Source organism: Colletes gigas, unplaced genomic scaffold (assembly GCF_013123115.1).
Source record: "Colletes gigas isolate AHSC1104 unplaced genomic scaffold, ASM1312311v1 Colletes_gigas_Sc00057, whole genome shotgun sequence".
Classification (NCBI taxonomy): domain Eukaryota; kingdom Metazoa; phylum Arthropoda; class Insecta; order Hymenoptera; family Colletidae; genus Colletes; species Colletes gigas.
In genome coordinates, this window is record NW_025106686.1 from 431743 (window position 1) to 459714 (window position 27972).

General features: G+C 32.8%; 1 protein-coding gene across 1 annotated transcript in view; it reads right to left on the bottom strand.

The window, feature by feature from the left end:
• Positions 1 to 27972, bottom strand: part of LOC122403519 — a 248202-nt gene that overhangs the window by 38880 nt on the left and 181350 nt on the right. The window contains exon 3 of the mRNA XM_043407075.1: positions 4399 to 4441. Within this exon, the coding sequence (XP_043263010.1) occupies positions 4399 to 4441 (43 nt within the window). The remainder of the gene's footprint in view (positions 1 to 4398; positions 4442 to 27972) is intronic.

Genomic DNA, 27972 nt, shown 5'->3' on the forward strand with positions numbered 1-27972 from the left:
GGCGCCATCAGCGTTCGACTACGTGACGCTCTCGATCTACAATCGACTTCAATACTTTACTTTCCTCCTATTATCTCGCTTATATCTTCCTAGAACAACAAGCTACAGTCTCATAAACGATATACAATCCTCAATAAAAAAAAAATGGAATAAAAAATTGAATACAAAGCAACCAATGTACAATAATATGACACACGATTTTTTTATGCTAATACATATTAGTAGCACTGCCAACAAAAAAAAGATTCTAATATTCACATTAAAAGGTAACCATATAAAAATTACACACAATTATGTCTCCAAAATACACCAACCTCGCTGCAGCTTCCGTGAAAACACATTACTAACAAGAAATCACATTGTATATGAATGCAGAGGATACGAACAGCAAAAACGAAGTTGTGAAAGTAAACCAGTTACGGCCCAAAGAAAGTCCATACAGAATCACCTTGAAATTCATCAAAGATACTAACCTATGGTACAAAATCTAATATTAATTATTATCTCCATCACTAAAGGCGCAGATTAACGACGAAGAAATACTAGAAGAAGAAGAAGAAACCCTATGTTACAGAAATGTGTCAAGAATATAATGTAACAGTATTAACAGTCTCTTTATCGATTGATTCATTGTTGACTAAGTCTAGTATCTTGGCGAGATGCTGATATAATATAAGCTCAGATCAGAAATGAGAGATCCAAGAGATAACGTCCTGACTACAACAGTACTTAGAGTCAAGATTGGGTCATTTAAGTACCCTTTACCGATGATACGGAGAAGGTCGAGATAGCTAGTAATTCTAGGTCTAAAGCTCTTGGTGTGGAGCGGCCAGGGTGTAGATTACATGCTTATGATCTTCGGATCAAGTGGTTATAAAGCATGTAGAGCCCCAGGTACACCAGGTGCCGATACACGAAGCAATTCTCACTGACTCATTGCTGAGCGTCGTTTGGGTTTTGAATTGTAAATTCGCCCGAAGCACCTGGAATTGGTGCGTATCGTGAAAATCAACAATACTGTCCAGCTTCCAAATAGTAATATTTATCGCACATAACTATTACAGTAAAATAATATAACTTGGACTGTATCCGCAAATCAAAATATTTCGTAAATTTTCGAAATTCAACTACGAGGCCTCATCAATTTGGTTCAAGCTTTGGTTTTATTCTAACTATCAAGAACGATATTGCCCTTCCAAGCAATCTTGAGTTAAAAAATGGAAAGTAGTATTTACGACATGTGACGGTACATTGATTTAAATAAGCTAACACTGCTAAAAATACTGCGTATGAGATTTGTGATATTTCAAATAATTCAGAAAGTTGCCAAGAAAAGTCTTGAGTTCTGCAGGCTCTCAAATAGAATATAAAAAAAAATATATACAACATTTTTGCCATGTGATGTTTGACAATCATTGTTCGAAATAAAAACTTTAAAATAAAAAAATTAAAAAATCTATCAAACACCTTTGATAGATTAAAATTTAATTCTTAAAGTCCTGTTCAGACAATTATTATACGTAAAATCGTGGCGACTTGATTGGGAAATTTATTTATTTATTCAACGTCTTTATTGCGCCGTAACAAAACAGGGTGAAAGAGAAGAAAAAGAAAAGGAGACAATTGTATCGTGATGAATGAGCGAGTTTCAGCAATAACTATTTTACAACCCAACTTAAAACTTATGAGCCTAACTTAAACAATACGATGGACGTAACAATACTGCTAAGTGCAAGGGGGGAAAGACAAAGAAAGATTTATGGAAGACGGGAGAGAACAGAACAACGAGCAGCACGTTTAAAAGAAGACAAAAATGTAAGGAACGTATATTAAAAGAGACAGAGTTAAAATAGTAGGACACGTAAAATAGTGAAGGTTGAAATTTAAATACACGATGAGAAGGTACAAAAATATTGAGACAAAATTAAATAATTAAATAGAAGTCTGGGGGATCTTGCAAACCAAGCGACAGAGACAGAGAATCGATCTCTGTTGTAGATTTAGCCTGCCAGAACGTTGTAACAGGGGAGTTCTACGATCAAGCTTACGAGCTCAGTAGGAGAAACGAGGACACTAATTTTGGATACGCTGAACAAGAGACAATAAACGAGAAGAGTAACAAAGACTATAAACTATAGCACAGTAATCAGCCAGGGAAACGAATGAAGATTAAGTAAGTAGATAGATCATTGTTTTTAATCCTGGAATGGCACAAAAGATATGGTAAAAATTCACTGAAATACGTCCAAGTATGTAGTTTAAATGTATCAAATTTGAATGTTCAAACAAAGTTGAAGAAACCTTTTTATATGGATTTACCTTATAGTACCTAAAATTAGTAGCCTACAGGAAATATTGTATTTAATAATATAAAGATGATAATAAAAAATGGTTTTAGGAATTTATATTTATGACTTGAAGCTTTCAGAAAAGAATCCAACTTACACAAATTTTCAAATAATAACATTTTGCTGAGAAAGCGAATAACACAAATGTATTAGAGCAAGAAACACTTGTGCCTCCAATGATTCACGTGTATCCCACAAACTTCAATCAATCATGTAGGAATCTCGATGGGAAACAGATGTTTCGTCCATGAAAATCGAATTACAGAGCAAATTTCCACATGGAACCATGTTTCAAATTTTCTTGTTATTATAACTAGTAAAAGAAAAATAACCAAATACATTAATGGTTTGAATGTTACATTTTGATTATATTGCGTTATAAACAATGTATACACATGGGAAATTTAATTTTTCCTAATGTTTTATTTCTGAAAGAACCTTACTTTTTGATCAATCTTTGTAAAATAGTAATTTTTTCCATTTACAATTAACAAAGAAGGCAAAAAGACAAATAATGTAATTAAAATCTATTTACAACTCATTCTCCGAGAAGTACAAGAATTAGAATAGGCCATAGTAACAATAAGAAAACCCATGCATATCTGTTAACAAATGATTCAGTCTCAATATTTGAAACATGCAATGTTCCGTACTGAATTGAACATCTAATTCTAGCATGCTCAAAATATGATTGAATCCGAAACAAATACAAGATAGAAAACTCATTAAAAACTAACCTGAATAACAATAAAATACATAGTTTATTTAACTTTCTCAAGCAAACGACAATCGTGAGAGAAACAATGTAAGTTGTTTCTGTCATTAATAACCACATATTTGATAAGATATTAATTCCCATTAAAACAAAATATTTTTTGTCAAAACAATACTAAACTGACTAACCAAATGTAAACTTTTAGTTTTTGATCGCTAATAACCCTGATAGCGGTGGATGCGATCTTAAATAACTGATAAGAAAATAATAAAAAAGTGAGTTATCATTAAATTCATAAACAAATTTCATGCACGACAATAGTTATCGCATATTGACTTACTGCAAAGTATACACTAGTATGATGATTTTTTATAATCTAGTTTAGGGGTTGGCGAACTTCTCCGCTGAGAACCATAAGAATATAGTATACTACAGTAATGATTCTTGGAATGAGTCTCAGACATTATTCGTAAATTGAACATTTTTATTCAATAAAAATTAAAAAATTTCGACGTAGTTTTTAAAATTTCACATAAAAATGCACATTTAGAGTAAAATTGTTGAATTGGTTTCAAGTTTAGTTTGAGTTGAATTGGTATTTTTGTATAAATTCTTAAGATACATGCTTTAAGAAAAAATATGCTATATAAAACAGAAAGATATCTTACGAATAAACTTCAGAACACAACATTCTATACGTTACTAGTACATTGCCTGGTAAATGAAACAAAGAAAGACTGGTCATTTAACCGGCCATGGATTTACGTGAAGTGTCGCTAGGTTTACTGTTAATAAATTGAGTTGGTTGTGCAAGCAAACGCGTATTGCCCTTTATAACCCCCCATAATAATAAATAGAAAGAGCAAATTGAAGAATTCAATTGAATTTTTGCTTCGATATATTGTGTAAGGTACATTCACACTAGATTAAAGATTTCATTGTGCGGTCCTGATCATGGTTTCACACCCTAATCTGCTCATGTTTGTTTCAGCAGCCGAAACATGTTTATTTTAACGCGTGATCGATTTTACGACCTCGCTATATCATGCACCGTGCTATACATTACTTATCTAGGCGCTCAGCGAGCCTTCGTCCCTACTGTATATAGTAAGCACAGAGGGAGTAATCTTTCAACGCTTGAGGGGAATAGGAAAGTAGGGGAGGTAGGGGAAAAGGAGTCACGACTATCTCGCGAGCAGCCAGTTCACCAACCCTGGTCTAGTTTAAGGATGGGTTTTAAATTTCATTGCGATCACTCTAGCCGTTATCTAATGACGTGGCAGGAAACGAACAAACGAAGCAAGTTATAATTAATTATGATTGTTTAGTACTTACCCCGTTCAGTAGAGATGTGATAATAGATAGCCTATCCTGTTCACTGATATGCATAAAACAAAATAGTAGTAGTTTAGTCACAGCAGTGTAAAGTATCAATTGATTAAAATTTTTAATTTGATTAAATGATTGTCAAAGATGATTAAAAATATTAATTGTTAAAAAAGTAACGATTGAATTATTCGATTGACGAAAGACCTCAATCGTTGATTAATGTAATTAATCGTTCAAAATCCAATGAATGTTGATTTTTAAATGTAATTGGAATACATTTTTAACGGAATATTTATTACGTCATTTAATCATTATTGACGAGCATTCACATAAAATTCTAATATCACTACAAAACAAATTTCAGTAATTAATCTTTAATCGATTATTCTTCTGTCGATTGAATTACTACCGATAATAATTAATCGCAATTAACAATTAATAGAAATTTAATCGTTAATTGCGATTTATTGAGTGATGAGTTCATTAACTTTTTGCTCAACACTGAAGTACCACAAAATATGTATAGCACTTAACAGCGATAGATCATTCGACGTAGAAATAGATTAAAAAATTTTAATTTTCTAGTGATAAATCACTTGTAGAAGCATTGCATTAAGGAAGATTCTACATCAATAGTAATAAAGAATTACTTTTACTAATTTTTCAATAAAAACCTTCCGTTGACTATTATTTCTAAATGTTTTAAAAAGCACTCGTTGTCTTTTTAATACGACAATTTTTTAATTTTACAATCATTAAATGTAACTCGTTCTGGCGTACAATTCTCACGTATAATCTATACTTACAATTACCATTTTTCAGATGTTCTAATTTTATATTTGTCATACTATATTGTTTATATTACTCTGCGAATAATCTCGTAGGGAATTCATAATGTAATAAGTCAAAAATTTAAAAAAACTTTTATTTTCTTAATGAAGGAAATATTCAATTCAACTGGTGCAAAATTTACTCGTGAACAGATTTGTGCTTTTAAATGGAAGATATTCATTTCCCTCATTTTTCGATATCACTTTTTCAGTCAGTTCCCCTATGAAACATATATTGACGTTGAGGTTGTTAGGTTTTTTTACCTCTGAAAAAAAATATTTCATTAAAGCAGGATTTAGAAAGTTGTATTTCATTGTGAAAGAATTGTAGATTACGAAGATTCTTATTTTAATAAATGAAACATTTTGTAAAAGTTTCTGCAGTTATTTAATTTTTCTTATAAAAGCCCTCACGAACTACTTTGGTTACTTCGGTATTATGGAAAAGTTCCGTGGTTTTAGTTCTACACAGTCCGAAGTTTCATTTTAAGTTGAAAATTAAACGCAAACTCAAGAAAAACTTGGGCAGCAATTTTGCGCGAATCAGAAAATTATTTCCAATCGTTTCTATGAAACTGAAAGAATTTACAAACAACGTAAAAGGATAGAATCTTAATCTAGATAACAAAAACTGACGGTTAAACACTTGTATCTGATGAAAGAATGACGCTTACAAGGAATTTTTGCATAAAATCATTGCAAAAGACGAGAAATTACGCTTCATAAAAATCTTAAAAGAACAAAGCGTAGGAAGAGCAATTAACAATATCATTTGCAAAAGTATTCGTGCAAAAAAATTGTAACCTAATAAATGCAGAATAACCATATTCAAATTGTCATTATAAAACAATGTTCTAGAAATCATATTTTGTTGATAATTAAATTTTGGATGAAATCTAATATTAAATATAATTTCCGAAACATTTGTCTTTTACTTGTGTCAAGACTGAAGAAAATACTAAAATTATATTTTGTTGTCATTATTTTGATCAAATAGTTATCGAACAATCTTGAATTTTTGAAAATAATCTCCCCAACAAATTATTACATTTTATCGATTAATATTTCATATATATCTCAACTAATTTTATTTCAATCTATCTGGAATATTTTTGGGTAGTGTTTTGATTTTTAAAAAGTTTATTTTGGGCATTTGGTTAAGCGTACAATTTTAATTATTGCACATTTATTCAAGTCATTTATGAGCATTATAAAAATTTTCAGTAAAATAATAACTCTTGTGACAAGGAAATATAAGAATATGAGGAAATACGATCGATTCAGAAAAGTGTACTTTCATTTGCATTTTCTAAGTTGGATAAGTAAATTTTCTGGTGACTTATAAACTGAATTATGTGCTGTTCAAACCAGATGAAATAATCACGTCGGATTCCAGACACCTACCAATATCAATTGATCAATTTGAGCAACGAATTGGAGCGAAAACGACTGTTTACTGGTCAAGGCAACCGCCAAGTCGTATTGTTGCATAACAATGCTCGATCATGCATGACTCAAATGACAAAGGACACCAGTTTCACCTAGGAACTTGTTCTGCATTCAACGTGTTGTCTTTTGGTCCCAGCTAATTACCACCCGCCCCAATCGTATTAACATTATTTTATCGACTTAAGCTCCAATGAAATTGTTGATGTTTGAAAATATCAATGAGTTTGCCGTTTCACACCCACCAATCTTCTTCATTGGCAGCTCAAAATATCGTGAATAGAAAATATTTTAATGACTAAACCAGTAGCATATGCTCCACCCATAACTTTTAATCAAACAATATAAATTAAATAAAATAAAATTTTGTACTATTTTCATCGATGAAACATACAAATATTTTGGACAGTTTTACGTATCTTTCGTTATTCAAATGGAAGGATGCAATTAATAATGAAACTACTATAATATAAAAACTGGTTTTGTAGTCCGATAGTAATATAAAATGTAGTTTATTCAGATCTAATAAACCATACAGCGAAATTAGAAAGGTAGCGAAGAAAAGATGTTTTATAAAACTGTTTCGATAGTAGTACACAAGAACGGGAATTCCCCGCGACCGTCTAGCGGACTTTATTTGGGGGTTCCCCTACGGTCGACCAGTACTCCAACGTAGAGCGCCATCGTGCGGCCATAAGCGTGCCACAATCTCCCATAAATACATTAATGATGGAAAAATGCACTATGCCTGTTTAATAATTTTTCATATCTCAAGATGATATCTGCTTATTAACATGCTGGTAAGTACATTTAATAAAATTCAGAGACATTGAGAAATATTCCTTTTCTAATAATATATAACATAATGTATTTGGTGCTGTTTAATAAATTTTGTCCCGATTCATTAAATTTAAGTGGCTTAAAATAATATTAATAACTGTTTATCTAATAAATTCGAAACGAGTAATGCTGGTTCTATTGATAAATTAAAGATAAAACTGTAATCTCACAAGAATAATTTAGGCGTGTATTTAATGTAATTATTTCGATTTCCTTTTAACATTGCAAACATAGTAAACAATATACAATTTAGAATAAGAGAAAAATATCATAATAAGAAAAGAATAATAACAGAGTGATACTAAAAATTCATTTAAGAAATGAGACTTTTAATTGATAAATTAAATAAAATAATCTTTATGCAACTATCTAAATTATATATCTTAATACATTGTAATAATAAAAGCTTTAAATTCTATTGTATGTACAAATTTCCCCATTTTATACATAATAAATATATCTACGTGTGAAAAGAATTATGTAAAACAATCAATATAAAAAGAAGAGGAAAGAACAAATATTTAATAATTAAAACTTTTTAAGTATGTTCGTTATGCCCGTGGATGACTTACGTCTTTCATTGATGGGTTACAATCATAAAAATAATTTTCTTTATTCCATTGAGCATTATTTTTTAAATAATCAACAATAACTTTTAGAAAGCAGTGTTAATTGATAACAAACGGAATGTTCTTCGTTTAAAAAAGGAAGGAGAAAATATTAAATAAGGTTCTTAGGGTATCTTGAAAAAAAGATGGAATCTTTTTAGAAATAAACGCTATTTTTAAGTGTTCATCACAAATATAATTATTACTAAATTCTATTAGTTTCTAAATTTTCGAGGTCGATGGAACAAGAATCAATACAAATTTAACAGATACCGATATGTGAAAGTTGATTTTATGGCACAATGATACTAACTGTTCCAGTAATTGATTAAACAAAAATAAAATGTTACATCTCCTACAAACTCAATAAAATTGATTAAAAACAACATATGCATATACCAGCGATATAAACAACGTAAAAAAAGTTGAAAATTAAAGAATTCTTTTTCATTCAACACGTTGATTGCTAGACCAAAAGTGTAGAATTTTTTAGGAGACCAAAACTTCGATTTTAGACAATTGTAAATTACATGAATTGAAAGTCTTAATATTTATTTTCGAGACCACATTAAAATTCATAAACCTTATTTAAATTTATTTCCTTTAACATTTTAGCTTGAGAATTAATTGTTTTAGTTCCGAAGTGATATATGGATGAGATGGAAGTCAAAGTATTAAAATTGACACATTTCGATAGTCTATTGTAGGTACTCTTTTTGCATAAAATTGGATTATGCTTGTGTTCGAAGAAATTAATAAAGGTATTATTTTGACAGGAATGAAAGCCTCTAAAACGTTCTACAAATAACCTAAAAATTGACAATGAGTTATAATTTATTTTTTATTTATAAGGGTGTTTGCGTCCTCATAACATGACGCTCAAATGATCCTGGTTCCGTCAGACAAACCTTTTCTTGGCGTTTTTCAACCAAACGTCTTCGATGCTGTTTCTGAAAACCACTTGTATGTTCCGGACAGACAAGGGTCTCAAACAGAAGGATCTCGATGGTTCGTTGAAAAGCAATGGGAAAACGGACCATCGTGATCCTCTGTTTGACATCCACGTTTCGGAAGCTTCATCCTTTGTAAGCATCGCCGAAAGCGCTTGGGTGCAGAACACTAAGAAAACACTCGACCGATAGACCTTAAGGTAGGTTCAAGCTTATCGATATAGGTATTCGACACCTACTACTTCTCTGAAATGATTTTGATGTTGTTTGCTGTTGATTGTCCGCATAAATAGCTTCGTGTAACTACCGTATTTATGCTTCAATTTGGTATAACTAAAGTATGATGTGTCATAAGAAAAGCGTTACCCTTTTAGTTCTCTGCCATCTTGTTCTGTCCCACTGTTAATTTTCATTTTAGGATACAATCGTATAGAATAAATCTTCCAATCTGATAATCGAACGTTTGATGTAACTTATTGTCAAAATCGTTCGTTATGCAATTATAAAGAAAATTATGAAACACCCACGTATTTGTAAATAACCGTTCTTGGCAAAATCGTATATGCACAAACCATTTATTGATGTCAATAAATATTGAATATTGTTTGCATGATGTATACTCTTGTTTGTTTATTAATATTTATTTTGAGATAATTAAAAGTGTTTTGTCTTGTATCATAGGTTGCGTATGATACTGATTCGTTTTACATTACTGATGGTCAATTGTTACAAATGTATGTACAAACGTACGTATTTAACAAAGGAGAAGAATTAATGTACGAAGCATATGTTTAAAATTCTATCACGATGTGGCCAAACATGTAGTATGAAAACATTTCACAGTAACAGGATATTTTGCAAGTAACGTAGGATAAAATTATATAACAATGTTATTAGTTTATTGCAAAGAACCATTGTGTAAGGTCAGGTATTGATCGATAAATCCTTTGTGGGGATGATTTCGTTAATATAAATCAGAAATTTCAACATTACACGAAAATGAAAAAATAAATATTGTGCAACTTGAAAACAAGAGAAGTAAATATTAAAAGCAATAAGGTTTCTGATACTTCTCCTTCCCATTGTAGGCATATCAATAAATATTTACAATTAACGATTTAATATTACTGTGTTTTACTTTGTTATCTAAAAAATTTAAATAAAAAATTTTGAAGAAAATTTTGTATAAGTGCCTTCTAGTTTTATATAAACGGTGGTAGCGTATATTTTGATATATATTTAATATTAGACCGTAAATTCAAAAGTACCACCAATCATTTAGATATTATAATTATAAATATTTTTAAAAATACAATAGGTATACATTTAAAAAATAGTAAAATTCTTGAAATATTTAGGTGAATTTACAGGCCAACGGGGAGAAAAAGAATTTTTCGTCTTTATAAGAATTTTGCAATGCAAATTATCGTACATAAACTAAAACTAAACCTTTTCAAAATGTAAAAATACGTCAATCCACTACCTGTCATTTAGTATGAGCGAGAATATAGATAAATGTTTCCCTATGATGTTTTAATAATTCGAAAACGAAATATATAATGATGTTTGTAAAGGTAACTATATTGGATTATAAGTTACAAAATTGTAACAGAATTTTCTATTTGAAACTGTGGTACAATAATAGTATAAAATATAATTTAGTCAGGTCTAATAAACCATACAGCGAAATTACAAAGGTAGCGAAGAAGAGATGTTTTATAGAACTGTTTCGATAGTAATACACAAGCACGGGAATTCCCCGCGACCGACTGGTGAACTTTACTTTGGGATTCCCCTACGGTCGACCAGTACTCCAACGTAAAGCGCCATCGTGCGGCCATAAGTGTGCCACAGAAACTATAATTACAATGGTGCGTGCACATGCTATTTTACCAGTGTAGAACCAAAAATAATGCTTTTCTATCAAAATGACGAAGGAAAAGAGAAATTAACCAAATAGACAACAATATATATATTAAATCAAACATACTGCGTAATCGTAATTATTTGATTACATGATCAAAGTGGTGTGCAAATGCTTTGAAACATATAATAATTCTCTTATTGACATTATTTCCAATATTCAATAATATCTTTGAAATCAGATACTCCTGATGGAACAAAATAAATGTTTTGTATTTCCTTGCATTTCATTCACACTTAATTGACTATATGAAATAACAGTGTTGGAAATAAATATTGTATTTTATTAAAGGGGACTATTCGAAAATGTAAAATTATATGTATCGTTTAATTATAAAAGAATATACGAAATATTCTAAAAGTATAGTTTTTTACAAATGTGAACTATTTTTTCCTAACAAAATAATGTCAATATTTTCCATTAATAATGTTCTTCTAAGTATACAATACATGGAAATACGTTTAAAATATTAATCGTTGAATAAGATTTTGGTTATTTGCAGTAACAATATTCCTTTTAATAGATTTGTCATTTAAATAAAAGTTAGGTATTTGGATTTGTATGAAATATAAAAATAGCATACTTTTTTTTTACATAAACTAATGTCAATAAGAAAAATTCTAAGCAAATATATTATATCGCTGCGAATATATTGTATTATAGAATACAAGAAATAAACATTCAATGTTGGAAACAGTTCTGTGCTTTTCTCAGCATACTCAGAATGCGCATAACATAACTGTAAAGTTCACATAATCGAATTTTTTAAAAAACAAAAACAACCAACTATACTCATATACTTTATTTGTTTTGGTAAGTTCATTTAGTACTACTATAAAAATTCTATTTTTTGTGGAAATTAAAGTGATTATTATTTTTCTATTATTTAATTTCATTCGCCAATGCTTCGTTCTATCCCACAATTAAGAAGACGTTCATAATTATGTAAAACTTATGGAGGCACGATGGCGCTCTACGTTAGAGTACTGGTCGACCGTAGGGGAACCCCTAAGTAAAACTCGCCAGTCGGTCGCGGGGAATTCCCGTGCTTGTATATTACTATCGAAACCGTTTTATAAAACATTTCTTCTTCGCTACCTTTGAATTTTGAATTTGGTCTCAAAAATAAATATTAAAACTTTCAATTTATGTAATTTACAATTGTCTAAAATCGAAGTTTTGGTCTCCTAAAAAATTCTACACTTTTGGTCTAGCAATCAACGTGTTGAATGAAAAAGAATTCTTTAATTAGGAGTCGCATGGTGACAGCCGAAGCGTTTGGACGTGTTATAAATTCCGTGCGTATCGTGAATGCGAGTGCCATCGCGAGTATTTCAAGTGAAGTTTCTCGTTCGTTTAGCAGTGCATTAAGTGCAAATCAGTATCATCCGTACACGGGAGCGTGCAAGCTCCTGTGGTCATTCTCTCATAAGCATCTCGGTGCAACCTTTTCACCGAAATGTTCTCTGCAAAGAACACCCCCAATGTACAGCAACGTCGAAGCTACACCAACGTCCTCCAAAGTGACAGTTTCCCGAAGAAAGAACAAGCAATCGTAATTGAAGCCAAAGAGGGAATACAGATAAGGGATTACGTCCAAGCCTTGGGAAAACTAACCTGTCCAAGCAACATTCGATTTATATCTAGAATTTCTAATGGCAGAATTTGTGTATTCCTCGCTACCAAAGAAACCGCGGATAACATCACAGGTAAATACAATCATATTAAAATCGACAACACAGATCTCTATCTGAGACCGCTCATCAACAAATACCAACGCATCATACTTTCAAATGTTTACCCAACGATTCCACATGCAACAATAGAAGAATGTTTCGACGAGCTGGAAATCAAAAGAGAATCGGCCGTTTCCTTCCTAAGAGCTGGCATAACAGAAGAAGGCTACGCACACATACTTAGCTTCCGTCGGCAGGTGTACATACGCCCAGAAGACGTACACAAGGTACCAGAATCTATGAAAATAGAACACGATCAAACAACATACTGGGTGTACCCTTCTACCGAAGCAGTAAAATGCTTCATATGTAAGCAAGAAGGACATGTCGCCAAAAATTGTAAAAATAACAAAGACCGCCCAATGTGCAACGACACATCGAAAGGAACCCCCTCCGCCACTACTAAAGAAACGACTAAGATAGTTCCCCATACCAGCAACGCAAACGTCTCCCATGAACCAATAAGGGAAACGCAAAACAGAACAATGGAAAGCATGGAAATGCCACAAAACATAGAAATAACACAAAATTTGGAAATAGTACAAAACATGGAAACAGACCAAACTCCTTCGTCATTAAAACGTACCCGTGAAGAAATGACTGACACTTCTAGCAGCACCACCAACGATATGATGAAGGAGCCAGTTCGTAAACCGCCAAAGAAAAAAACTATCAATTCAGACCCCACGATCAAAAATCTAGATGCTATGCTAGATCCCATAAAACATATGCTGGATGAACCAGGTAAATTGTTAAACTACAATCAGCTTAAAAACTTCATAGAAAAAGCACAAGGATACACTGGTACCAAGGAGACAGCCACAGAATTTGTAGAGGATACCAACACCCTAGCATCCTTTATGCATGAACTATACCCTCACCTAAAAGACAGGAGTATTAAAAAGCGTTTGACTAGGATCACTAGAAAACTACTGAAACCTCCACAATTCAACATGTCAACAGATTCCCCAATTCCTTCATCCGAAGATGAGACTATGATTGAGCCACAGACTTTACCCCCCACATTTAACCCACCTCCAAATTAAATATCTACACTTCCTGAGAGCAACCCATGTTAAACAAAATTTTACAGTGGAACGTAAACAGTCTAAATACACGATTCGAACTCCTTCAAAAACTAATCCACGATCACCATCCAAATATACTATGTTTACAAGAAACAAATTTTAATGAAAATAAATGCATCAGTATCAAAGGTTATAATGTTACATTTAAAAATAGACCGGAGGCTTTAGTTGCAAGCGGTGGAGTCGCAATATATATAAAAGAAAACATATACTACTCCGAAATATTACTCAAATCCAATCTGGAAGCAGTTCCAGCCTCAGTTACGCTACTTGGAAAGAAAATATCTATCTGCAATGTGTACATCCCGAACAACTATCAACTGCAGGAAGCGGAACTAATCACCCTTATGCAACAACTCCCTAAACCTTTTATTCTGTTAGGAGATCTGAATAGCCACAACCTGCTGTGGGGGTCAACATACACAAATACCAGAGGCAAAATTATAGAAAATGTGATAACCAAATCCGACCTTGTACTACTAAACACCACCGAACCAACCCATTTTAATCTAACAAACGGCTCCTACAGCTCAATCGATCTGGTCTTCTGCAGTCCTTCCCTCTATGACAACATAGAATTTACAGCTTCTCAGGATTTGTATAACAGCGATCATTTTTCTCTATTTATCGAGTTAATAGGAAGAAATACAAACAACCTCATAATCACTCCCAGATGGAAATTTAAAAAAGCGGATTGGTCAAACTACCGTAAAACAATAGAACAGAAGCTCCATTATTGGAATTTCCTAACAATGACAACGGCAAACGAATCAACGAGCTACTGAAAGAATTCGAAAAGCTAATTATTAACGCAGCCTCACATTCCGTACCCAAAACTTCCAATAACAAATGTAACAAAAGTCTTTCCTGGTGGAACCAAGAATGTGATAACGTAATAAGAAACAAAAAACATGCCTTCAACGTTTACAAGAAGCATAAGACTGACGCAAATCTTAGTGAATTCAAATTTAGAAGAGCAATAGCAAGGAAACCCCTGAAACAAGCCAAAAGAAATTCGTGGATGGATTACATATCTTCGCTAAATAGCAGAACAACAAGTGAAGAAATGTGGAGTAAGTTAAAGAAAATAAACGGTCAAAAATCCTACTCTGAAATCACTTCCATTAATGCACCAACCGGTTCCATCACAACTGATTCCAAAGAAATAGCCAACATATTAGCAACCACATTTGCTATGAACTCTAGTAATATAAATTTCGATCCAAACTTCCTCAACGCTAAAATTCAGGCTGAAAAATCTCTGTGGCATGACACCAGTGCAGATAACAACAATTTAAATACCAAAATAGTATTGGTTGAACTCCAATCAGCGATTAAAACACTAAAAAATTCCAGTCCAGGACCCGATAATATACCAAATATCTTTTTACAACAAATGCCAAGGTCAGGAGTGGAATATCTCTTACAACTTTTTAACTGCATGTGGCTTAATAACGTGTTCCCTGATAGTTGGCATGAAGCAATAGTTGTTCCCATATTGAAACCAGGCAAAAATAAATCCCACGCTGACAGCTACAGACCCATTGCTCTAACGTGCTGCCTATGCAAACTATTAGAAAAAATTTTAAATAAAAGGCTGCGATGGTACTTAGAGAAGAACAACCTACTGGCGGAAAACCAAAACGGTTTTAGGCAGTATCGATCAACAATCGACAGTCTCGCCATGTTGGACTCAAACATATGCGAGGCTTTCCTTAAAAAACAGCACCTAATCACAGTTTACCTAGATATCGAAAAAGCATATGATATGGTATGGAGACACCGGATTCTACAAAAATTACAGAAACTAAACGTCAAGGGAAATATGCTTCAATTCATTAGCAACTTTATCAGAAACAGATCAATTTATGTCCGAGTAAACGGTCACCTCTCGAAAACCATAATCGAAAACGGAGTACCACAAGGCTCAGTAATAAGTGTAACATTATTTCTAGTAGCAATAAATGAAATTACAAATATTTTCACCAAACCAGTCAAGCATGTTTTATTTGCGGATGACTGTACAATTTATATCACCGGGAAAGATATCAAAACTAGCCAACAAATTTTGCAAGACAATCTGGACAGACTCCAAAACTTTGGATCACTAACTGGCTTTAAATTCTCCAAGAACAAAACTATGGTAACTATTTTCTCAAGTAGTAGGAAGGATAAAAATTACCAACTCCAATTGTATCTCGGGCGACACCAACTAAAAACAACAGACACCTCCAAAATTCTTGGACTGGTTTTCGATAAAAAACACACATGGATTCCATTCCTTAAGAACCTAAAAACCGAATGTACCCGGAAATTAAATATCATAAAAACCATAGCATCAAAAAGCTGGGGAGCTGAATTCCATATTCTGATCAAAACATACAAAGCTCTAATTCTCTTTAAAATCGACTACGGCTCAATTGTCTATGACTCGGCAAACCCGCACCTTCTTAAAATAATGTCACCTATCCATAATGCGGGAGTCAGAATTGCATCCGGAGCATTCAGGACTAGCCCAGTCGTCGCATTACTAGCCGAAGCCAATGTACAACCACTTGAAGTCAGAAGAAAACAATTAAGTCTAACCTACGCGGTTGCCAAACTTTCCACACCATCAAACCCTATACATGGCCTAATAACGTCAGATGAACAATCACTCAGCCTCCGCATAAAACCTACGCATCCGAAACCACTGAACTTCCGACTTAAAAAATACTTGCAAGACATGCAAACTGAAATTTCCCCAGTTCTCGTCAGAAAACAATTAGCGATTGCTCCATGGACAATACACCCACCTTGTGTAATAGACAAATTCTTACAAGTCACCAAAAATACAGATCGAAACATCATACAATCCCTGTTTCTTGAACTAACTAATGATTACCCAAACCACAAACAACTATTTACGGATGGGTCGAAGTCAAAAGAAGGGACAGGATGCGCAGTATGCACCCCAGAAGACAAACTCCTTTTCAAGTTACCGGATTCCTACTCAATCTTCTCGAGCGAGGCTTATGCTATCCTCCAGGCCCTGCTATATGTTGAGAAATCAGCATACAATAAATTTATTATATTAACCGACTCCCTAAGTACTATATCCGCTTTACAAAATCTGGAAACCGACAATACAATAATACAAAATATTATCGAAAAAAATGTTGCTCTTAACAGCTCTGGGAAAAACCTCCTATTCTCCTGGATCCCATCACATGTAGGTATTAAAGGAAACGAAGCGGCAGATTCAGCGGCAAAGGAAGCGAGCACCTCCACATCTGAAACATGTTCTATACCTGTTCCCTGTCAAGATCTCCAAAAATATCTCACCAAAGCTGCAAAGGAACGATGGAACCAAGATTGGATAACCTCAAGATCTACTGCACTACACAAAATTCGCGACAATGTATATGACATTAGCCCGGCAGTTTACATGAACCGAAGAAATCAAGTGATTCTAACCAGATTAAGAATAGGCCACACCAGAATAACCCATTCCTTCCTAATCACCAAATCAAGCCCAATGGTGTGTGAAGTATGCAACGAACAAATCTCCATCGAACACATCCTAGTCCAATGCCCCAAATATTGTGCCAAAAGGATGCGATATAATATATCAAGCGTAACAAGCATGCTACAAAAGACAGACTCATGCAGGAAAATCCTAGCCTTCCTGAAAGATATCGGAATCTATCACAAACTGTAAGCCTTCAAGATAATTATGAACCTACATAAGTACCTTACAGTTCCAAAGCAATCGTGGTCACTCATAACCTAAGAAGGTGCATGTGACCTTAAACATTCAATTAAAAAAAAAAATTCTTTAATTTTCAACTTTTTTTACGTTGTTTATATCGCTGGTATATGCATATGTTGTTTTTAATCAATTTTATTGAGTTTGTAGGAGATGTAACATTTTATTTTTGTTTAATCAATTACTGGAACAGTTAGTATCATTGTGCCATAAAATCAACTTTCACATATCGGTATCTGTTAAATTTGTATTGATTCTTGTTCCATCGACCTCGAAAATTTAGAAACTAATAGAATTTAGTAATAATTATATTTGTGATGAACACTTAAAAATAGCGTTTATTTCTAAAAAGATTCCATCTTTTTTTCAAGATACCCTAAGAACCTTATTTAATATTTTCTCCTTCCTTTTTTAAACGAAGAACATTCCGTTTGTTATCAATTAACACTGCTTTCTAAAAGTTATTGTTGATTATTTAAAAAATAATGCTCAATGGAATAAAGAAAATTATTTTTATGATTGTAACCCATCAATGAAAGACGTAAGTCATCCACGGGCATAACGAACATACTTAAAAAGTTTTAATTATTAAATATTTGTTCTTTCCTCTTCTTTTTATATTGATTGTTTTACATAATTCTTTTCACACGTAGATATATTTATTATGTATAAAATGGGGAAATTTGTACATACAATAGAATTTAAAGCTTTTATTATTACAATGTATTAAGATATATAATTTAGATAGTTGCATAAAGATTATTTTATTTAATTTATCAATTAAAAGTCTCATTTCTTAAATGAATTTTTAGTATCACTCTGTTATTATTCTTTTCTTATTATGATATTTTTCTCTTATTCTAAATTGTGTATTGTTTACTATGTTTGCAATGTTAAAAGGAAATCGAAATAATTACATTAAATACACGCCTAAATTATTCTTGTGAGATTACAGTTTTATCTTTAATTTATCAATAGAACCAGCATTACTCGTTTCAAATTTATTAGATAAACAGTTATTAATATTATTTTAAGCCACTTAAATTTAATGAATCGGGACAAAATTTATTAAACAGCACCAAATACATTATGTTATATATTATTAGAAAAGGAATATTTCTCAATGTCTCTGAATTTTATTAAATGTACTTACCAGCATGTTAATAAGCAGATATCATCTTGAGATATGAAAAATTATTAAACAGGCATAGTGCATTTTTCCATCATTAATGTATTTATGGGAGATTGTGGCACGCTTATGACCGCACGATGGCGCTCTACGTTGGAGTACTGGTCGACCGTAGGGGAACCCCCAAATAAAGTCCGCTAGACGGGCGCGGGGAATTCCCGTTCTTGTGTATTACTATCGAAACAGTTTTATAAAACATCTTTTCTTCGCTACCTTTCTAATTTCGCTGTATGGTTTATTAGATCTGAATAAACTACATTTTATATTACTATCGGACCACAAAGATAGATTGTTTTGGCCGCGAAGCTACTATGCCCTCTTGCTCTGTAGTGCGCGGACCGTGCGTATTACACAGCTCCGTACTGTGTTCCCTTTCCGTTCTCGAAGGACCACCCAAACTGTTGTTTGGGAAATTACCGGTAACCTTGAAGCCCGTTGCTTCAAGGAAGAGCCCGGTGCTCTTTTTAATTACACAAGAATGGTTTTACTTGCGGAGAGTCGACTCGAGTGTGTAAGGCTCGATCAAACGAATCTAATGCTAAGAAGTAAAACTACCCTTAACCTAAGCTCGGTTTCCCCTGCCAAGGTGACGAAAACGCGCAGCGCGACCCGGTGGGAGGATTGGTCAAGCCAATCCTCAAAGTTGTCACCTTGGCAGGGCGTTTCCTGCATTTTGCAACATTCCCGCCCACCCTGCTGTCCAGTGTCCAGGTAGACCATGCAGGAGTGAGCGAGAACGCTGCATTATTATTATCATTGGGAATACCCAATGACCGCGAGACCCCGGTGGTCCGCAGCTGTGTGCCAACGCGGGTTTACGATACGTAAATCGCTATTGAGGCAAGAAAGAGCTCCAAGGATTCCAAGTCCCGTGTGGAGTTTGGAGGTTCCTCAATGGCCGTATCCTAATTTATCAAGTAAAAATGTCTTGAAGGCCTAATCCTCAAAAATAGCGGAGAAGTCACGTCCGTATCATAAACCTCGCGATGTTAAGGTTCCTTCAGAATCCTTAACATAGATAGTCGAAAAAATACAAAAAAATTCCGAAATATAAAGAAAAAATGAGCGTCGTTTGCTTTCATTTTAATTACTCTCGGGATCTGTCAGAACCTGTTAGAACAACTACATATGTTTCAATTTCCAGCCAACCTACTAAAGAATTAATATCGATTCGTGTCGTATAGATATTTAATAGTAGCACGTAATCGTTGAGCAATTTAAATCTGACGCCCGAAAGGATTAAAACGAACCGTAATACGTTCAAATCGATCGAATCCGTAAGACGGAAATTACGTTTGATAGGAATCGAGAAGCGGAGATGCTTTTCGATGCGTTTGCAAGATTTATATATCTATCCGTGAAGCGCATTCTTCTCATAAATAATTTAAACGCATTTTAATATTCAATTTCAGTTATTGATATCCACTCTCACTTACTTTCTCTATGCTCAGAGCAGTTTAAATATTTAAGCCGTATCGGCGAAAGTGCAGATTGCCAATTTCGCGTAGGATCGGCGAACTTGTTCATGTCGTGGGTTAAAAATAAGCTCGAAGCGTTTCGTTTCGAACCCTTATTCTGTAACATGGTGTCGGCGGTTTTTTAGCAACACAGATTACATTTACGGCATAAATTAATCCCCAGACGGTCAACAAATTAATAAATACACGAGTGGCCAACTTCGGGTCATTTATGACCCATTCTATAATATACAGTAATTCACAGGTTCGATAATACAAGAATTTAATATTTAGCGCCCATTGAGTCTACAAATCGTTTCTCCTGCTTTCCAAAACAAATTTTATTTTACAACGGAAATAATATAAAAACTGAAACAAAATCATGTGAACAATTATGTAATTTAAATTAGTTTGTAAGTAGTATTTCTATTGTTGGGATTGTGTTTGGTTCATTCTAAACAATTCTATACAACTCATTATTATTTCAACACATTTATTTCTATTTTAACAATGAACGTACATAAGTATTTCTACACGTGTTCCCTCACAACGCCATTACACACTACTGGGCCCTCTATCACGGGATTCCCCCTCATATCTCCGTTCCAACGCTACCAACTACAATCAGTAAAAATAACTGCACATCTATAATTGTCTTTTGTTTGTAAGGCAGTATATATTGCTAAATAATATTAATTACTTGTAACTCGTATTTCAAAAAATATCCGAGAAACATTTCTACGCATCGAAGATCCAGGAACATTAAAAATTGACATTGTTTCCTCACGAGTATCTAAATGGTGTATATTGTACATGTAAATATTATCGAAATTAATAGAAGGAGAATTTTTTTATAATTTATATTTGTTTTCGGTTCATGAGAACTTTTTTCAGTATTTTAATTTTGACCTATGATTAGTAGTCTTAAATTCAATTTTTGTGATAAATTGATTCACTCTTTTTGCAATAATTAATAAATTGAATCAAAAATGAAAAACTGCTTGCTCATCAATGTGGTGTATTATAAATATTAATATCAAATTTAATGTTTCGAAAAAGAACAATTTTTCATATTGTAATATTTGCCTAATTTTAGTACTAACGGACTATAATTTGCCTAATAATGCAAACTTCGGTATAGAACTACTCATAGATATCAATTCTAAGACTTCCAGCTACGAATTTATAGGAGAAAAATATTTTAAATTTTAGAGTTCTATGCCCTTTTAAGGGATAAGACTATAAATACGGAAAAATGGGTAGTTTGTGAATTTTTTGTGAGAAAAGTGCATGTCCGAATACATTGTTCCTTGAATATTTTAATATATTTGTATATAGAGGGTGTCTTGTTTAAATGAGTACAGCAGGATATCTCGGAAGGAGTTGTTATTAAAAAAATGTTCACGCAAAAATTGTTTGGTAGGATGGACTGCATCATGTAGTACTAATCCGATCGAATGCAATATTTTTTTCTTCAGAAACTAAGAACAGGTACTGAGATAAATCCAAAGAGGTGCTATACGTCATTTTTAAAAATGTCGTATAAAAAATATTTGTTTCTCACTTTACGGGGTCAAGGAACAACTTTTTCAATATTGTTACAATTTCTACATGTTCTTCAATCCGTTTAAAAGTTATGACGTTTTAAAGATAAACACAAAATTTTGAAGTGACATTTCTGGCCGGAAATTATATTTTCGGAAAGGAACTTTTTTCTCGAAAATGGTTAAGATTTCGAGGGTATGTGCATTGACTAAAAATGATTGGAATTGGTCCCTGCAATCGAAAATAATTTTTCCAGAGTGATTTGAAACTTTTCAATTTCGCCGAAAAATGTCAGCACCTACTCGAATTTTTTTCTCAAAAATGCGTCGGATTTCGAGGGTATGTCTATTCACAAAAAATGATTGCAATTGACCCCCGTAACCGAAAATAATTTTTTCAGAATGATTTGAAATTTTTTAATTTAATTTTTTAATAACTTTTTAGCAAAGCGTCAATCAACAAATTGATATTCTTGAATTTCGTCTTATTAATCTCTCATTAAAATTTTTCCTATGGGTGGTCGAACACCCTGTATAACATTTCAGTCTTAGTTTTACTTGTAGAACACACTGCTGAAGTGTGTACGGGAAAATGCGAAACACCCTGTATATGTGAGTCAATATGTTAAGGAACAGTGTCACTTAAATCATGAAATTTTAATTTTAATTTATTAAATTTAAAAATAAGGTCAACGCGTTAAAGACTTACACTTTAGGGCAAGAATAAATAAAATAAAAACCATACTCTATGCAAACGTTAATTAAAAAAAGAAATTAATTGTTGGAACCTCTCAGGATGATCTAACCTCTAAATCAGAAGGCAGAAGGTTAATCTCTCGATACGACCGCCCAGTTTAAATCCCCACCCTTGAACGAGGAATTATGAGGTGAGACTCGATATCGTATCGCGATATCGTCGCTTGTTTTATTCAGTCTGCGTGGGTCGTTCTCGACGAGAATCTCCAAGGTACACTTTGCTCTTTCCCCTCTTTTCGCCCCGAAGACTCATAAATATTCAGTGAAATGAAAGTGGTCCATCCCCGTGAAATTTTTCAGCCGTAACCGTTCTTGCGCTTTAACAAGGCCTTGTAAGACGCCGTGGAAGACGGGTCGGTTTGAATCAAATTAGAGGATCCTCGTCTTATCGCGTTTGCGACGTTTGGGACAAAGCGAGGCCTCGGGAGATTTTCAAATGGAAGAAATTCAGGTTACACAGCCTACAGAACGTATGTATGTGGAAGTTATAGTACGCGGGAGGGAAACACGAAGCAAGGTCTGGGTTAGGGATAATGTAAATCGTTAGGTCGCTGTCAGACAAAAAGGTTGTTCCAGTTGCCTCTTTTTAATGAGAAAATGTCACCAGAAGCGGGGTACTGAAATACTTTAATTTTGCACGAACAGACGAGGAAAGTAGAAAGTGAACGACATATTTTTCAAAAAGGGCAACTCTTTAAGAGAAAGGAAGAAAAATTAGGATCTAATTTGATATTTAAAAAAGTTCAAACTACTTAACACTTTGACTGCCATGTCACCATATGGGTGATTTTGCACTAGTGGAACTAGAAAAATTAATTCTCAAGTTAAGATGTTGATAGAAATCAATTTGGATAATATTTACAAATTTTAGCAAACTTTAGGTTACAAAAATAAGTAATGAAACAAATTTTAAATTCCATTATCTAAAATCACAATTTTAGTCTTGCAGAAAATTGTATGTTCATCTGGCAGTGAACGAGTTAAATAAATTCTGAATTTTTTAAATGCCTAGTAGTGGTCTGTGTGACTATTTTGGGGGGAAAGCAGTGTACAAACCTATCATAATTGCGGAGAATTAAGAACTATGTGTTAAAGAACTTTGAAGGATGGGCAAAAGAGATACTGTGAAATTGTGATATTTTAGACTCTTCTTGATATTTTAAAATGTCGCGTTTGATGGATTATGGTAGAACATTTGACTGATTATAACGGTCATAGTCTGCGTCGTATTTTGTGCAATTCATCTTCTGTTTTCTGTTAGATAATGTACATAAAAGTTGTCGCGTAACAATTTATATACAGTATATCAATACTTTCGTTATCATAAAATAATTTGTTGTATAACAATTATACGGTATATGTAGAAGAGACCCATTGTAGCAACGTTAGATTTAAAGATCAATTTCGATAGTGACTATTTAGACGATTTTAACGAACTATAATACAAGGTCATTCAAGGATAGGCAGACTATAAAAAGTAGTAGAATGATTGATACGATGTCTTATATTTTTCAGATCTGTCGCCCTAGTCTATGGAGCAAATTAATAAATGGCGAGAAAATAATGGAAACAATTAAAACTATTTCTCTATCATTGATTCTACTTTTTTCTTACTAATTATAATCCATTGAAACATATAATACGAGACTATTGGCACTTTTCATAAACATCAGTGCAAATGAAAATAACAAATTTTTAAATCTATTTCTTTGAAAATGATGCACTATTAGAAAAAATTTGATTGGATTTTACACTTACAGAATCTTGTTAGAATCAGTCCCACTCGGTCATACTGTCTATCCCATAATAATCTATATATGTAACTATAGCAATTACCACGGAGTAATTTATAAAAATATTAATCGTGGTGTGATATTTTCTGCTTTTTGTCAATCTCCCTAGTTAATTAAAGAAAAACAACACCACGCTACTGTTACTGTTTATAAACGCCGCTCCAAGTAGAAATAACGACGTATAGCCGGACAGGCCAATCAAGATGTATTTTATCATCACGCGAGGACCATGAATGTTCGAAATAGATTTTTTTGAAAATGAAGCTTCGTATCAGACTTGGGCGTTTTGTGATATCCTCGAAATACATTATTACAAAATTAATTTTCAGAGTTATTTGACAAATATTTCGAAATAACACCATTGTTTCATAAAGTATTTCAAATTGAAAATCAATTAATGTATTTCCAATCAAATGATTTATTTTCCACCTTATAAAATTAATTATTTGTTATATGGTTTTGACGAAAATAATTTGTTTTTTAATAGAATTCTGTTAAAAGCTAAAACACATTTTTCCTACGATGAATATATATTATAGTTTATCAATATCACTGATAGTATATAATGTATAATTATTATGTTTTTTGCTTTTATGTATATTATTACAATTAGATATTATCATATCTATCGCATATTTACTACGATTATTCCTACATATTATTGCCTTTTTTGAACGTTACTTGGAAACAAAAAGTTTTGTATTTGAATTTACCATTAATTGCCCAAATAAAGAACCTAAGATCAATCAAAATACCTGATTTATAAAATATCAATTAACTTTATTTGAAATGACTATTTTTAAATTACTATTTGAAATAAATTTTTGCCCAGGTTTATTTTACACTTTCAATTCGTTGTCAATGTACTTCCTAACCCGTAGCGTTATGTATATAGAAACACTTACAACAATTACATCGAAATAATTTAAATCTAATGGAATACTTTTTATATCGCTTAGTTATTTTTAACTAATTATTTAGGTGATACCATGTAACTGCTAATATTTACAAAAATCAACGCAATTGGAAACGACGAGTGATAATTAAACCTGCTAGTTAATTTGTATTTAATCATCAAGAATTTTTTAAACTGATTTTCTAGAAAATTAAACGTCGTACAAACAAATTTTATTCGTCGCTTTCGTTCTGCTTTTACAAGTAGAATCATCTTCTGTTCTGTTAAATCACCTGCCCTGTAACTATTTGTGTATTCAAGTATAGCAATTACCGTATAGTAATTTAAATATTATATACGATATCACATTTTCTGTATTTCGTCGGTTTTAAAAATTTTTAATTAGTAACAGCTAATTAAAATCAGCAGCACATACTGTCAACGTTTAGAAGCACCAACGCAAGTAGAAATAGTCAATAATAGTCAGACACGTTAATGAAATACCAAATCAATTCACGCACCCGCAAACAAAGTTACTGCGATGATTAAACAAAAATAAAAGAGAAAAAAGTTTTATAGTTTCCTATGACCAGTAGGACAGCGACAATTCTGCAATTATATGGTGGTGCATTCGTCTTGACAAATGTTTCCAGACGACTTAAAAATTATAAGGTATTCCATTTAAAAAATTGAAAGTCGATATCGTTTTTCGAAGAATAATGTAAATATGCAAAATTGATATACCCTGGTCATAAGAAACTATAAAACTTTTTTCTCTTTCATTTTTTTCTAATCAGAATACTTCACCCAGTATATAAGTATATCAATTACAGAGGAGTAATTTAGCAAAATTGCATCCTCTTAATGAAGTCACATGGTAATAAGTTGTGCACATAAGTGTAATGATATGGATTCATGTTAGTAGTTTTCAGCATTCTCTAAATAGTGCTTTCAGGTACTTGCGGCCGATAAGAAGCACGACGAATACTTGATGCAGGAAAATTTTCGAAATAATTTTCAATTCTTGCAGATCGTTGCGTATTCCGTAAAGATGAAACTTCATTTCTCTTAGATACAGGATGAAACCCGTTTCATACAACTGCTGATGAAGTCTAGACTGTGTGATGTGGTACTCTTCTATTAGGAAACATTTCACGATACTCGCGATTAATGAAGTTTCTTCAGTCATTCCACGGCCAGTTAAATTTTGCATTTCCGCCGAAGACATTTCAGTTCTGTGCAGTAGTAAAAATATGACCACTATTCAATATATCCTCCAAGACACACTTACCAAAATACAGAAATGGTCTAATAATGCAGGTTTCAAATTTTCAGATAGTAAATCCGAATTTATTATTTTCTCTAGGTCTAGCAAAATCTACCCAAGTACTAAGCTAAAGTTAGGAGCACAAGATAACCAAATATCAAATCAGATCAAAATACTTGGCCTTTTATTTCACCACAAGCTTTCTTAGAAAGCCCATATTAAATATCTAAAAACTGAATGTATGTGCAGAATGAATATTATCAAAGTAATATCATCTCGTAATTGAGGTGCTGATAAAACAGTTATCTTAAAGACCTATAAAGCGCTAATAAAATCTAAGTTAGACTATGATTCTATAGTCTTCTCTTCTGCAAATAAATACACCTTGAACTTTCTAAACACTATTCAATCTAATTGTATAAGACTTGCCTTAGGCGCTTTTTGAACAAGTCCTATTCTGAGTCTCCTAGCCAAAGCCGAAGAAAAACCCTTGGAATTTAGAAGAAGGGAACTTAGCTTGACATACGCTATGAAGCTTTCAACTACACCTACAAATCCTACTTATAATAATGTTTTCTTGACCCGATATAATAGAAATTATGATGCTAAACACTTCCATCCCAAACCCTTTTCCCAAGGACTTAAAATATATTTAAATGATATAATTCAAGAAGTTCCACCAACAATACCTATTTCTATGTTGAGCGTTCGTTCCTGGCTAACACCCTATCCTATAGTTCATTTATCATTGTCTGATTATTATAGAGAACAAACCAACGATGTTACTCATAAAATTTTTTTTATGAAATCATCCAGAAATATCCGGATCCCAGTCAAATCTATACTGATGGTTCTAAGTCCGACGAAGGGTCAGGATGCGCTATCATATTTCCGACGGCTATAAATTACATAGATTCCATGATTTCTGCTCTATTTTTTATGCTGAAGCTTTTGCTATTCTAACAGCTTTAAAATTAATTATCAACTTCAACGACTCCAAATTTATACTTTTTTCAGATTCTAAAAGTGTCATCACCTGTTTAAAAAATTTTTAAAATAAAGAACCGATAATCCAGCATATATTTCAGCTAATTTCAACTATTCAAAATAGTAATAAAGAAATTGTATTTGCGTGGATTCCCTCACATGTGGAAATTATAGGAAATGAAAAAACCGATTTAGCGACCAAGGATGGTATAAAATTAAAATCCCAAAACCTCCCTATCTCCCACAACGACCTAATCAGAGAACTGAACATAAGAATTAGAAACTGTTGGAACCATTTTTGGCCTAGCTCACCACGATCCAAATTATTTAAAATAAGGAAAGATATTTAGAGTAACAAATGCCCAGATATTGTTGGCAGGAAGAATCAGGTTGTAGCCACACAACTTAGAATCGGCCACACAAATATGACTCACAGCTACAAAATTACTAAGAATCCACCAACGATCTGTAACTCCTGTAGCGTCGCCATCCATGCTCGCCACCAGAGGGGTTGCGCTCTCA